Below are 14,304 nucleotides of genomic sequence, written 5' to 3'. Positions count from 1 at the left end.
TGTGGGGCAGAGGTGGTGGGCGCTGATGCCACGTGTGTCTCTGCTGCAGCGCTGCCGCCTCTGGGCCCTCGGTTCTCTTGGGGAATTGAGCCTCATGTGGCTGCTGGGATGGTTCTGCAGGGAGCCCATCACGAGGGTTTCCTCTGCCCTGCCACCAGCTGCATGGCTCAGGCTTGCAGAGGTGTTTGAAAGACCTTGTGCTGGGCCCCTGTAACTCCATCCCCACCTTGGTCCTAGGCCGCCCAGCAGCTGCGCTTCGTCCGGCAGTGGTCGGTGTTCGGGAAGACCCTTCAGAAGTCTGCGAAGGAGCTGGGTGCCGCGGGCTTGGCCTTCACCATCCTCATCCTGGCCTATGCTCAGCTTGGCTTCCTGGTGGGTACCGGCCCCTCCTCGGCCTGCACGGGGCCTGGCTGCCAGCAAGGGGTGCTGCTGCCCCTCGGTCCTCAGCAAGCCCTTGGGTCCTCTGGGTGCTCCCGTGCCCGGTGGGGTGGCTTTGGCTGGGGGCCGTGTCTGTGGCCTGTCCCTGTCACAGCCGATTGGTGGGTTGCTCTTTGGGGCTCATGCTATGGGGGGTCGGGGGAGCATTTTGCCACCGATCCCTTCTCATTGCATCCCCGTTGTCCCCTTCGCAGCTTTTCTCCTCCTCCTCAGAGTCCTTCCGCAGCGTTGGCAGCAGCCTCCTGCTGCTGCTGGCCATGCTGCGGGGCAGCGGGAGCCTCCGGCCCTGCCTGCCCGAGTCCTCGGGCCTCTGCTACCTGTTCTGCACCAGCTACGTCCTGCTGGAGGCGTGGATCCTGCTCCGGCTCTTCGCCGTGGTGCTCATCTACAGCTACCGGGAGATGCACTTCGAGCTCTACCGCCCTGCCTTCGAGCCCCAGGACTACGAGATGGTGGAGCTCTTCGTGCGCAGGCTCAAGATGTGGATGGGCTTCAGCAAAGCCAAGGAGGTGAGTGCAGAAGGGACCGGGGAGCAGGCACAAGGCACCAACCGCTATCCTTTCCTTTGCCTCTGGCTACTTCCCACTGCTGCCCCAGCCAGGTTCCTGTGGCAGCTCAGTGCTGGAGTGGCCGAAATTCCTGGATGCCCAGGAGCTGGGTTGGTGATGGGCATTGCAGGGGCATTGCTGCCAGTTCAGTCCCACAGCTCCATGTGCTTTCGTCTGGGGTCTGGCCCACCAGGAGTGGGTGGGAGCAGCCCTGGAGCTGCTGGGAGCAGGACGCAGTACAACAGCGCAGTGTTCCCAGCACAGCCTTCCCGCTGGTGCTCCTGCCATTCATGCTCCCTCATCCTCTTCCAGTTCCGGCACAAGGTGAGGTTCGAAGGGATGGAGCCGCTGCCATCCCGAGACTCCAGCGACTCCAAATCCTTCCGAGGCCCCACTCCCAGCGCTGCCTCCGACAGCTCCAGAGCCTCCACCTCCTCCAGCCAGCTCGATGGGCTGAGCCTGGTGCTGAGCACCCGCGACAGCCTGGAGGTGGACGCCGACATCCAGCGCCTCCTTTCCCTCTTCGAGATGCTGCTCGCCCAATTCGACCGCGTCAACCAGGTGACGGAGGACCTGTACCGCATCGAGCACCAGCTCCAGGGCTCCCGCTGCCGCAGGAGGAGCCCGCAGCCCTCGGAGGACGCCCTGAGCAGGTACCGAGCGGGCAGCACGGAGCGGGGGCCCTCTCCCGAGCTCTCCTCCGACACGGACCTGCAGCTCCTGCGGGATGCTCCCTTGTCCCCCTGCTCTGCTGCCACCCCCCCGGGCAGCAGGGGCTCGGTGCCCAGCCGGCTCCTGCGCGCCAGCAGAGGCATCAGTGCAGCTTCTGGGCTGCCCCCAAGCAAACCCTACACCGGAGGGGCTCCGGTGGTGAAGAAGAAGCGGCCGCTCCGGGCCAAGAACAGGGTGCACCCCACTGTCAAGTAGCGGCAGGCAGGGAGGGAGCTGGGCAGTGCAGGGAGCAATGGGAGAGCACGGGAAGGGTTTGCCAAGGGTGGGCTGTGCCTGCCCTGCAGCCCGAGGGGCCTCGGGAGCTGCTGCTCCTGCTGCTCCGGCCGTGGCGGCTGGGCCGGCCGGGCGCACGGGGCTGCTGCCCGCAGCGGGGCTGCGCAGCCACGGCCCCCCACGGCCCTGGGTGTCCCCAGCCGTGCACTGACCTCCTGCGGGTGGCTCGCACTGGGCCGTTCCCTGGGAAGGCTGTGCAGGGTCCATTGGGAGCGCGAATCCCGGTCAGGGAAGGGCAGTATTAACACGGTGTCTGTTGAATGGGGCCATGTGCAAGCAGCCCAGGTGTGGTGACTGCCACAGGGGCGTTGGGTACAGAGCTCCCCTCCCTTCCCCGCTGGCTGTGCCGGATGGAGAAGGGGAGCCCCAGGCCTTGAAGGTTTGAACTGAGTCTTGGATGTTTGTCGACCAGACACACTGTGCAGGAAAGCTGCAGCTTTCGAGAAGATGTTTAACCCTTTTCTTTCTTTCTGAAGCGTAAATAGCGATAGAGCAACGATAGCTACACCCAGCCCAGTTAACGTCCGGTATCGGCTCCTCCTTATCCTCCAGAAATTGGTTCTTTGTATTTAAAAGCCCAATATTTAAAGGAGCGACATCGCAGCGAGCTCCGGCCCCGCTGCCCGGCCAAGGCTCCGCTGCCCGGCCAGGCTCCGCAGGGATCGGGAGCAGCGGCGCAGCCCGAGGGGCTGCTCTGGGTGTGGGGTTGCCGAGGTGCTGGCTTCGCTGCGCTTCCCCCCCCCTGCCCCATCCCCGGCCCCTGCTCCCCGCTTGGCTTTGTATCGACGTAAGTACCTGTACCTGTTACTTGGTTTACTTGGTCTTTGTACTGCCCAGCACTTTAAACAAGGCTTTCCTCGGCTCCTGCCGCACGCAGCTCCCGGGCGGGCTCACAGGGCACAAAAAGCAGTATTTTTGGTTGTTTAAATCCTAAACTGAGACTGAGGAAGCGAACGCAGCCCCCGTCGGGCCGGGCCCTCCCGGCACCCTCCGACACAAGCACAAAGGCACTGGGGAGGCAGGCGAAGCCCTAAAGGAGCTTCAGTTGGGGTCCTGCGCCTCCCCGGGACACTGGGCTACAGCTGGGCTGTGCCATGGGGCTGGGCTGTGGGGCAGCCCCTGCTCACAGCGTGGCGGGGCTGAGGCCTCCCCGGGGCTGCGCTCCCTTCGCCGTCGCCGTCTCCCCTTGTGTCTATTGTAAGTAATTTATATGGGTTGGTTTTGTTGTTTCCAAATGTGTATATTTTTGTATGTTTGCTATATTTTCATAGCATCGGTCCCGTTTGAACCATGTAGATAGGAGACAGATCCTATTGTCAGAGTTATTTAAAGGATGTATTAAGTGCTTCTTCCTGGGAATGTCCCGTGTATATAAGGTGTGCGTGGGGTGCGTGTGCTCACCCTCCTCCCCACCGGGGCTGCCTCTGGGCTGGTGGCAGGGGAGGGGATGTCAGGGTGTTCCCAGAGCAGGGAATGGGGAAGGGTTGAAGGGAAGAGGTCAGCAGCAAGAGCAGGGAATGTGCCTTGGGTCGGACTGCAGCTTGTTCCTGATGCTGGTGGTCCTGGATGCATCCTGGCCCTGGCAGGGAGATCATTCCAGGTAGAGACAGGGTCTTCTCAGCCACTTCCATTGCTCACCTCATCACCTCTGGAGTCTCCCCATCCAGCTCCAGGCACTTCTGCCATGGTACTTTTAAAGCTTTCATTCCAGCTCTCCATACGGCCCCATGTCCTTTACGGACTGATGGAGGATGCAGGAGGACACGGGTGCTCTTTGGGAGTGGTGTAAGGAAGTTACCTTTGGAAAACTCAGCTGATGGAAGGACAGACTGCGGCGAGGTTGCAGAAGGATGTGGGCAGGAGCAGCGTGGTGCAGCTTGAAGTGGGACGGGGGTTGGTCACCATAGAGGCTGTTGCATGAGCAGATTGCACAGAGGGAAGTAGAGCGCAGAGGGGAGGAAAATACCAGGAACCACGCTTGGTAATGGGAAAGAAAGGAGGAGCTGACAGGGACGTGCCTGTGGTTCAGCAGCAGGAGATGGAGGATTCCAGCGAGGTGGCAGTGGATGCCTGGTGCAGGGAGAACCAGGCATGAGGGCCACAGAGCCTGGATGAGGCCAGGGACAGGGCCCAGCACAGCTCAGGGAGCTTTGGGTACTGAGCAGCAGCTCCATCTGCTCCACAGCCCTTCTGGTGGCTGAAACTGGTTTTCAAGCCAGGGTTTAGCACTATTTGCTTTGTACTTTTTGGCTCCTTTTACTTACCCAAGCAGCCCTGATTGAGACCCCACAACTCTCTTTGGCCACCATGGCCACCAGTGCTGGTGCAGGTGCCTGCAAGCCATGTCCAAAACCCCCTAAGGCAGTAAAAGGAGCAGCAGTGGGATGTGCCAGGGCACCCAGATGTGGCTCTACAGCTCTGGTAGTGGCACTGGGCATGTGTCTGCAGTCCCATCCAGCTCCCTGGGGCCCAGAAGGATGTATGTAAAGTTAAAGCCTATTTGGTGAGACAGGGGCAGGCCCTGAGTGAAACTTGGGAATTCTGTTCCATCCTTAAAGCCAAGGTTTGGGACTCATTGTGCATCTAACAGGGAGGTGCTGGACAATATTTAGATGCTTTTGTGGGTAGCTGCTGTTCATGAAGTTGCTCATTCCCATTGCTGCTGCACATGCGTGGCCAACAGCGATGGGTAAAGGAGAGGGGCTGTGGGCAACGTGCTGCTGGTGGCCACCAGCTCTCTACTCTCCTTTGGGCTCTTACGTGGAAGATCTACATCTGCACTAGAAGAGCCACTTTAACCTCTAGCTCTGGTCCTTGCTGTACCCACTGCATCCTTCTCGTGCTGCAGCGGAGCCACACGCATAGATCCAGCCACCCCCGAGGGCCGTGTGGGAATGGTCCGAGAGTAAAACGAACCAAGCAGGTCTTGGGAAGCCAAACAGTTCAGTTCTCAGCCCCTCATCACCCCAGGGCTCGAGTGTGCTCATAGAGAAGAGGTTGTTGATGGGAGCGAAGAGTGGGAAGGAGACAGAGGCAAGAGGCAGCGGGTGCAGGGCCCCGGCTGCTCGGACCAGCCAGCACAAAGCGAAAGGATGGAACAGGGATGTGGAGTCAGGGATTTTGTTCCCAAGTGCCTGTTTCTCACCCAGCTTGTTCTGTGTGTGTGTGTGTGTGTGTGACTTGGTGTGTGTGACTTGACTTACCAAGTGCTTCTTCTAATCAAAGAGGAGCAGAAACGGGATCAGACAACTGCCCTACTGCTTCCCTTCACTTGAAAGAGCAGCTCTGGGACCCAGGGTTGGTTCTTGCAAAGCCAAACGCCTCCTCCCTGAGGGCCACCACTGACAGCTTTTGGGCAACCACAGTTACCCCCAGCTAAGGTACCCTGTTCACATACACTTGGCTGCAGGCAGAGCTCCTTGTCCCGGCCTTAGCCCCTCACGCAGCCCTGGCCAAGCAGTACTCCTGAATGTATATGTCTGGGTTTGTAGTCACCATGAGATGGTCTCTTATTTATTGTCTTAAGTCTCACAAAGATGCAACAGTATCAAGCTGCTTCAATAAACCCCCATCCATTAGGTTAAAAGGGAGAGGGAGGGAAGTATATAAGTGCTTTCTTTACAGAGCAAAGGATGGTGACCATTATGCCAACTGTTAGCGTGGGCTCAGCATTTCACTGCAACCAGAACCAGTGTATTTTGTAACTGTGGGGATGTTTCTTACAGAATGACAAGGTCAAATAAAAGATGACTGCTGCAGCCTGGCTCTGGTGCTTCTGTTCTGGCTAGCCCCTTCACCACGACCACTGAGAGCTCAGCAAAGGCAGGTTAAAGCCATTCCCCCCTTGTCCTGTCCCTACATCCCTTGTCCAAAGCCTCTCTCCAGGCTGCTTTTGTGGCCCCCCAAGCTGCAAGAGGTTACCTGAAGCTGAACCAGAGGGACTGTCCCCAGGAGAGGAACACAGGCAGTGTCACACCGTGTCCAGCTCTTGGCTGGTGATTACAATACGGATGGGAATGCTGGAAGGAGGAAGGAATGTCCATTACTATGCAGCACGATTTGACTCTTCCCAGGCCAGCAAGAACGCACTGACCAGCTGAATATTTTATTTCCTTTACGACTTACTTAGAAACACTCAAACCACAACATACACTTAGAGTTCCCAAACAGCCCTGCACAAGCTCATAGCATCACTTTGTCCCCCTCGCCTGTCACTTCACAGTTCCATGTGCAGATTGCACTTGTCTTCATCATCTCCATCTCAAGGGTGCTGCTCTTGGTTGTTACCAAAGAGCCACACTTCCCATCTACTCATAACCCAGGAGATGAAGTACTCACAGTATAGTCCAGCTTACATGGTTCTTCCATTTGGTAGTGTAGTGTCTGGTGACCATCTTACCACAAGATGAGCTACATAATCCCATTCCTCCTGTACATGTGTGCTGAAAGGAACCACTTGTGACCTGCTTCGGTAGCTGAGGGCTGGGGAGGAGAGACTGTCACTGTGTGTTAGTGCAACAGGCAAAACTCAGGCAGAGATGATGCCCCAAGACATGTTAACAGTCATTCAAGAAGGGATTAACCAGGTACACAGAGAAGAGCAAGAGTCACCCCCAGTACTGCTGCAGTGGAAGTCCTGCAGCTGAATCTAGAAGCCAGTCAGCCCCTTTATCACAAGTGATTCCCAATACAGCCCCTTCATAACAGGTAATTCCCAGTCAGCCTGTTCATTCCCAGTAATTCATGGCTCAGTGCTCTGCTGTTCTGCTCTGGCAAGCGGTATCCACCTCCCTGCTTTGTGTTATTCCCGGTGCCAAAGCCATTTCTGGTGAATGAGGGAGGGTTTGTTGTGCATCTCTCAAAATGGAGACAAATCCTTTGGGATTAAAGCAGCATGTCTGGCAGGTCACGGAGAACCCAGGTTAACTCTTACCAGAGCTGGCAGCAGAACACATCTGAGCCTGAACAGTTCAAGTGCTGAGAGGCAGCGAAGTCTGGGATGGAGCTGGGATTCTGGGGTGCTTCAAAATAGTGACTGGATTTTCAGTACTTCACATTTCATTCCCTATAAAGTCATCAAAGTTCCCACGATTTCTGCACCTTTCCCTATGGGATGAACTGCAGAATGTACCTGCCTGCTTCCCACAGCCACTGGTGTGGAAGGAGCCCAAAGAAAGGTTCCGCCAAGTTCCCATCAGGGATGGAAGCCTTGAAATAGCTCAAACCAAATCAAACCAGAACACGAGGAGTTGGTCCTTTCCTGGAGCATCTGCTGGGGCTACAACGTCCTCCTGTGGGGTTCCAGGCCGAGTCCACATGCAAGCAGCACAGCCACGCTGCGCCGGCCAAACCCCGCTCCTTCATGTCCAGGTAAAACTCCTCCTGCCTCGTCCATCCCAGAACAGATCCCATTGGGATCTACACGAACTCCGTGAAGTCGTCCACCGAGGAGATGAGCCGCTTCCTCTGCCCGGTCTCGTAGGTGGCTGGAGGGTCCTGTGGGATCTGGGGAGGGGGCTTTGTGGGAGCAGACGGATGCATCTGCAGGGGGAGGCCGGGGGTCTGGTACTGGGTTTCCTCACGTAGCTGAAAGCCAAAGGAGAACAGATGAGCTCCATTCTCTCTGAAACTCCTGCACCCTTCACGCGGGCAGGGGCAGGACACCCTGTCCCTCCATCCCTAGTATGGTGCTGAGCTCTGTGTCCAGGTATTCGGGTTCTCAAACCCCTTGCTAGCAGGGAAGCTGAAAGCTCCCCAGTCCAAACCTAGATCTACACAAGAGCTGGAGTCTAACCTTCATCCACATACTCCTCCTCCTGTTCAGCAAGTGCTGAGCTGGTTTTATGTGCCTTACTTGTACTAAGACTCTAGAGCCCACTTGTAACCAGTGAGAACAGAGAACTTTACTCACCCGGTGCCTCAGCCTCTTGATATGACGGAGCCTTGCAATCCATTTGGATGGGTAGGTGTCAGTGGGGTTGGATCGACTGTGATGAACCTGGGAAGCCATCTGGAAAGGGAAGGCAAGGGAGAAGCAGGGAAAGAGAAGAGGCACATTAACATCACCACAACAATAAAATGAGCAGTGTTTCAGTACAGTTTGACAGCAGCTGAAACACAGCTCGAGCTGTTTATGTGCCAACTCTGACCTAAAGGTCGACAGCAGTAACTGAAGCAGAAAACTTCCTTATTTGCTTCAGCCCTACTCATTCCCTGGGAAGCTGGTGATGGACCAGGACAGCAGCTGAAAGCCAGAAGGGCTCAGGGAGCTCAGGGTACTCACGTTGGCATGCAAGGCCATCTGACGGGCCACGAATGGCAGGTTCTTATCAGAGATGATCTTCGCAACACTGGTGTCTACGAGACCTTCCATGTCTTTGTTTTAAAAGGATAAGAAAAAATAACTTGTCAGACAGTTAAAAACAAGGCAGAGGTTGTCAGTAACTAAACAGATCATATAAACCTGAGGGGCTGCATCACAGAATCCCCATCAAGCTCCACAGCTCCAACGGTTTTGGTAAGAGGAAAGCAGATGCCCCTGCAGATCACTGCACCAGCACTGACTATCATGAAGTCATGAGCTGTTTCCATGTATCAGGTCCTGCCGTCCCGGGAAGGGCAGCAGAGGCTAAAGACACAGGGACCTCTACCTCATATCTCCTCCCCTATTCCCAAGCAGTGGTTGAAGGGACCTGCTCTACTCTGCTGGCACTTTGCCTTAAGCTTAAAGCTAGTGAGTGGTACAGTGGGAAGATGCATGAATAGGACAGATCCAGACAGACTGGTTTCTCCTGGAAGTTTTCACTTGTGAAACACAAACCCACTGCAAAGCAAAGGCAGTTACTGCCCAACAACACAGGAAAGGCTGGGAACAAAGGCTGGAGAGATTCCTACCTTTCCGACACTGCAGCGTCACCAGGTTACAGTCATAGTCCAGTGGTGTGATGATAACATGCACAAAATTGAACTGACCCTGAGGAGAAATCAATTAACAGTCACATACACTTCCCTGTCAGCCACTGTGATTCCTGTGAGTGTTATGAACACACATGGAAACACACCAAGGCAAATCACCTCCATTCCTGATCAGCACTATGTGTTAACACACGAGATGAAGGTTTCACAAGCAGCCACGTGCCTGCTTTATAACACATCAACAAGTAAAATGTGGTACCTTTATTGTTCCCAGTTTAAAGTCTTCTCCAGAATCATTGTAAACGATGGAAACGAAATCATTCCCAAGGTGCCTTTTCTTGTCGCAGCGGTATTTATCCAAATCCTTTGTGGGCATCAGAGTAGCAATGTGGAAAATGGCTGAAGAGGGAACAGAAACATCCTTAGGCTGGCCCGGCAAGCAGTGCTGCAGGCAGCAATGGTCAACATGCAGCACTTGTCTGGAAGACAAAGTAGTACCACAGCACAATAATTAACAATAGAAGCTGTGCTCCCTTGACTGCTTTGTCCCCATTTGTGATACCTGGATCCTGTCCCATTGGACTGCTCCAGTGGTGCCTGGAGCATGGACCACAGTGGCCAGGGAAAAGGCAGCCTCTGCAAGTTCTGCTCGTGCCAGGTTTTAGGTACAGCCTTCTCTAGCACAGGCTCAGAGTGAATTCAGGGCCTGGCTTTCAGCATGTGTCTGATGCACGCTGGAAGAAGAGTTTTCATCAAGCTGGGCTAGGTTTCTATCTGATCATAGAAAAACAGGGGTTGCAGGAGTACTTCTGGGTATCTTTTCCAGGACCACAGTAGCATGGTGAGTGGAATCTGCTTTGAGGAGGTGGAGTTACATAGCTTAAACCAGGACTTCCCCTAATTGAGCCCTGGAGAGCACCAGGGCTGCAATGAGTAACCTGCAGCTGCACCACTGAAGCATGCTAAGCATGGTGGCTGGGATGCTTAAAGCTGTAGGGAATAACTTGGGAAGTTCATTATAGCTTGCTGGGTCCTGGATGACACCTGCACTGCAGTTCAATTAGCAATGACCATGATCTTCCTGCTTTCAACACTGTTCTGCAGAGAAACCATTAGCAGAGTGTGCACATGTACACACACCCTCAGTTAACAGCTTTCAGAGCAGCTCAAGAGCAGCTTATTCCACAAACCTCTACCCCCAACCATGTCAGCCTTAGTTTAGAAGTGGTGTAATTGGTTTCTTTCTTAAATAAGGTATGCACCTCTCCCAGAACCAAACACATGGCTTGCAGAGATACCAAAGAGAATGGGAGGAGATCAGAACCTCAAGTCATCTTTACTACATCCCTGGAAAGGGAACAGATTGTAGAAGGCAGGTCAGCTTTAAGATAAGAGACAGACTATCCTTCCACTTCCAGCTTCTGGAGCCATCTTACCTTGCATAATGTCATCGTGCCAACAGTAGGTGAACTGTCCATCCTCCCCACACACGTCCAGGCCACCAAGGTAAATTTTGTCTGGCTGACAGTCCTTGAGCTCGATGAGCTTCCCTAACCCCGTCAGGAATTCTGTATAGCGATAGGATCCATGTTCATTTGATAGAATGGCAATTTCATTGTTGCTCTAGGAGAGAAGAACATGGGAGTCCCACACTGAATGTTAAAAGCACTCAACCAGCACCAGTGATCAGGTTATTGTCTTCCTAAAGGGGCTTCACGAAGGCACTGATTCTAAGTGCACAAAACTAAGGAAAAGCAAGGCTACTACTGCAGGAGCAGGACAAACCTCAGCTGGAGCAGTGGTGCCTGGCTTTCTGCTGAAGTGGAACCATTAAAGGATTGATGCGTCTGCACACAACTCACCTGCCCTTCTCCCACGTAGAGCACTGCAATCTTGTGTGTGTCGTACGAAGGGATTTGATCCAGGAGCTGCACTGATCTTTCAAATGTCTGTGATCCAAACATAGGTCACATCATTAAAAACTCGTCTCCACAAACCCACTGCTCTCCCCTAAAACCCCTCCAGACAATGCCAGCACAAAGCAGAGATTCCTGACCATCAGTAGTGTCTTCCTTAATCAACACTACCCTACCCTGTTCTGCCAGAGCACCGTCAGTCCAAGGCACAGAGCAGTGCTCTACAGTACCTGGCACCACGCTTGCTTGGTTTTACACCTCAGATGAGATTAATCTGACAGACTCCACGGGTTAGATGCACTTGCCATGACAAATTACATCCCATCTTCAGTGAAGCTCCAGGCACGGAAAATGATCATGAAAAATGATCGTGTCTCTTGCTCTGAGGAGCATCCTTAGCACAAGGCATCACCTCACCTCACTCAGGCTGCCTCCTGCCTGACCACCCAAGCCTAAAGTGAGGAGAGGCCTGTGGTGTTCACAGGAACCCCATTCCAGCTCTGCCTCTCCAGGAAATTTGTGACTCATACAACCACAGAAAGCTTTTTGGCCACCCCCGGCTATACAAAGGGCTGACAGGTTTGTTTGGTGATGTTCTGCCAATATCACCTCAGGTTCAGTTTTCATCCTGCACTCCATACCCACAAATCACCCTGCCTTCTGGCTGGGACTCCAATTGAATCCAGAGCCATAAAGCAGGAGCCCCCAGGATTGGGGTACAGATAATCCCCTATCTGTTGGTGGGAACCAACAACGTTCATTACTGTCGTTTATGTTCAAAAGAAGTAATGAGGGTAGAAAAATTACCTACAAGAATAAAGAGAAAATCCTTGCCTACCTCGTTTGGCAACAAAAGGGGCTTGTTGTTTTCATCACCAAAGAATGGGGAGTGGTACAACTGTAAAAACACAAAGCTAAGGGAGAGAGGGGGGGGAAAAGTCCTGTTACCATAAGAATGAAGTCAATTTTGATCTGTGCTATGTAAGAATGTTATGTACAGAAGAAAAAGAGGAGCAATTAAAATGCTAATGGAGTATTACTCATCTTCTAGAAACACTGTAGGTGCCTGGACTACCTGCGGTTTGTAATAGCACCCTGTCAGAACAAACAAGGGTTATGTCAAACAGTGCCAGCTGCACAGATTCCCATTCAAAAGGCAATCACTGCAGAGAGCAGAGGAGTAGGAACGCTTCTAGACTAGCAGAGAAATGAGTCTACATTTGCATTTTCCAGCCCTCACCAAAATGAAGATTGTCTCATAATGCAATTCAAGGCAACTCCCAGTACTAAAGCTCAAAAAGCAACCATTATATATAACCCTGTCTTTTCCTTCTTCTTAGTATTTTGCACATTGTATTTCTTGAACTGCATGACCAGTAATTCATCCTGTTCACAGCAAAATTAACCCCAGGTTACCTGCAGTCAAGCCACATGTCCATTTGGGCCCTAAATTTGGATTAAGAACATGAGGAAACTATCTATTTCTTTCACCATTTAAGAGACCTGTTTCCTAAATCACAAGGTTAACTTGGTGGTAGTGGGTTCAACGTGTCTGTATTAGCTCCTGAAAAAAACAGGTAATTAACCTTTCTTTTTAATCGGATACTGTTGTGTAGATCCCCCCAAACCAGCTGACTACTGCAAACCAATCCAGCCGTGGCCACAGCCACTGAGCTCATCATTTCTAGCTTCAGATAAGCCCCTCCACGTACCTTGGGTTTATTCCAGGTACTTTCTCAGCATTGGAGGCTGCTGTTCTGCTCTTGAAGGCATCTCTCTCGATCCTCTTCCCCCTCCTTGATGGGGCTGAGTCAGAGATGGTGTATCCTCGGGGCCGGAGCCCAGATGGAGGAGGTGAGGTGGCAGGACCGGTGCCATCCAACCCACCCGACCCTGTCACTCTGGTGTCCTCCCCCTTGCCCAGCCAACTGCCCAGCCCTTCCCCTTCCAGGTTCCCAGACTGGGATTTTGATTTCACTTCCGTGCTCAGCCTCCTCGTTACTTCTCTGCCACTGGCATCTCTGAGGACCTCCTGCAGTGTCTGTAGCTCGGGGGAAGAACTGGACTTGCTGAGCGGTTGGGATGGCTGGAAGGAAAGCTCCTCCAGCGTGCGGCCGTCCTCTGAGGGCAGGACTCTCCCGATGGGAATTCCACCCTCCACCAGGTCTTCAGACTTCAGAGATTTTTCTTCTTGGCTTGAGGTTGAGGAGGACTTAAAGAGAGAGAACAAAGATGAACAGTTTTCCTGATACTCAACAGGAACGCTCGGGCACCCCCTGACACTTCCAATGGGAGATGAGCAGAAAGGTGCCAAGTAGCAGGCACTGCAGTTGAGGGCCCTGCATTAACCAGGTCTCTGCTGCTGCTGCTCTGCATGCAGTCCCTCACAAGCCACCCAAACTCTCAACCATAACTGCATGTGCATTTTGGTATCAATAGCTACGTCCTACAGAGGGTGTCAAGAAGGACCCAGCTGAGCACAGACAATTCTCCTGTGTGGCTAAGGACAGGGCTGTCCTACAGGACAGAACAGGATAACCTCTTTCTCCTTACCCTGCTGTAAGACTCCTGGGGTTTACCAAACCTTTCCTCACTCAGGACTTGTTCAGAACATGAAGTATCAATGTCCTCACTCTCCGGAGACTCAGCTGGGGACTCGGTCTCCTTCAGCTCCATTTCTGAGGGGCTCCCCTCCTCCAGCACCACTGCTGACTCTATGGAGACACAAGGCAGAAGAAGTGAAGTCTGTGGAGAGGCACAGACCTGCAGGCCCCCATCCTCTCCTCTGAAGTACCAGCCTTTTCCCTATGGGATTTCAATGGCAGGCCACATTGAATGAATGCTCTGGTGCTTTGATTTCTTGCCATGTCAGACTTGCTCCTGGTTCCCCTTTTGTATGAAATAACCGATCACCTCACAGCAAAGGGCTGCATCTGCTTTGGTCAAAATAAGTGCTGTTGCTTCCAATTGTTACTGATGGGACAAGCAGGGGACAGAATGAGGAAATGGGACCTTGTACATCAATGCTTGGTTATCAGGACAGACAGGAACTACAGAGATGTAAGAAAGTACAAAACTAGGATTAAAGTTCATCATTATCAAGGCAATGAAGACATCACTTCTATGCAAGTGTGCAAAAATGAAGTTTTTCTCGTACTGAAATGCAATGCTCCTGTGCCATGTAGTGGCCTAGGAGGAGATTTAAGGTTTTACTAGGAGCCATTTACTTGCAGTTGGGCAGTTTTCCTAGTATGTCTCAACAGAAGCAAACCAATTCAGCCCTGGACATGTGAAAGGACAAGAGAGCAAGAGTGACACATGCACTGCAGCACTACTGGGAAACCTGCATGTGGCATCTGATCAGACAAGCGGCTCATGAAACCACACTAAGAAAGCTCCTTGGAAGCCCTGCCTATGGTGGAGGAGGTTAGCACAGCAATTATCCTTGTCTCTACTCCAGGCAGTGACCCTGACCACAGGGA

At 53.1% G+C, this 14,304-nt stretch overlaps 2 protein-coding genes across 8 annotated transcripts in view; one reads left to right on the top strand and one right to left on the bottom strand.

Annotated features, from left to right (window-relative positions):
* Positions 1-5,749, top strand: part of PKD1 (polycystin 1, transient receptor potential channel interacting) — an 88,615-nt gene extending 82,866 nt beyond the window's left edge. The window contains exons 44-46 of the mRNA XM_065684893.1: positions 238-372; positions 633-947; positions 1,299-5,749. Of these exons, the coding sequence (XP_065540965.1) occupies positions 238-372; positions 633-947; positions 1,299-1,913 (1,065 nt within the window). The 3' untranslated portion in view covers positions 1,914-5,749. The remainder of the gene's footprint in view (positions 1-237; positions 373-632; positions 948-1,298) is intronic.
* Positions 5,750-6,049: 300 nt separating this feature from the next.
* The window catches only part of TSC2 (TSC complex subunit 2), a 32,709-nt gene continuing 24,454 nt past the window's right edge, over positions 6,050-14,304 (bottom strand). For all 7 annotated transcript variants that reach the window (XM_065684885.1, XM_065684888.1, XM_065684886.1 and 4 more), the window contains 10 exons: positions 13,376-13,536; positions 12,535-13,034; positions 11,661-11,736; positions 10,769-10,855; positions 10,343-10,529; positions 9,166-9,305; positions 8,886-8,964; positions 8,275-8,366; positions 7,903-8,001; positions 6,050-7,577 (listed from right to left, as the gene is read on the bottom strand). In XM_065684885.1, coding sequence (XP_065540957.1) covers positions 7,410-7,577; positions 7,903-8,001; positions 8,275-8,366; positions 8,886-8,964; positions 9,166-9,305; positions 10,343-10,529; positions 10,769-10,855; positions 11,661-11,736; positions 12,535-13,034; positions 13,376-13,536 — 1,589 coding nt within the window. In that variant the 3' untranslated portion in view covers positions 6,050-7,409. The remainder of the gene's footprint in view (positions 7,578-7,902; positions 8,002-8,274; positions 8,367-8,885; positions 8,965-9,165; positions 9,306-10,342; positions 10,530-10,768; positions 10,856-11,660; positions 11,737-12,534; positions 13,035-13,375; positions 13,537-14,304) is intronic.

The sequence above is a fragment of the Lathamus discolor genome, chromosome 6, assembly GCF_037157495.1.
Source record: "Lathamus discolor isolate bLatDis1 chromosome 6, bLatDis1.hap1, whole genome shotgun sequence".
Taxonomy (NCBI): Eukaryota; Metazoa; Chordata; class Aves; order Psittaciformes; family Psittacidae; genus Lathamus; species Lathamus discolor.
This window is presented reverse-complemented; position numbering and strand designations above follow the sequence as displayed.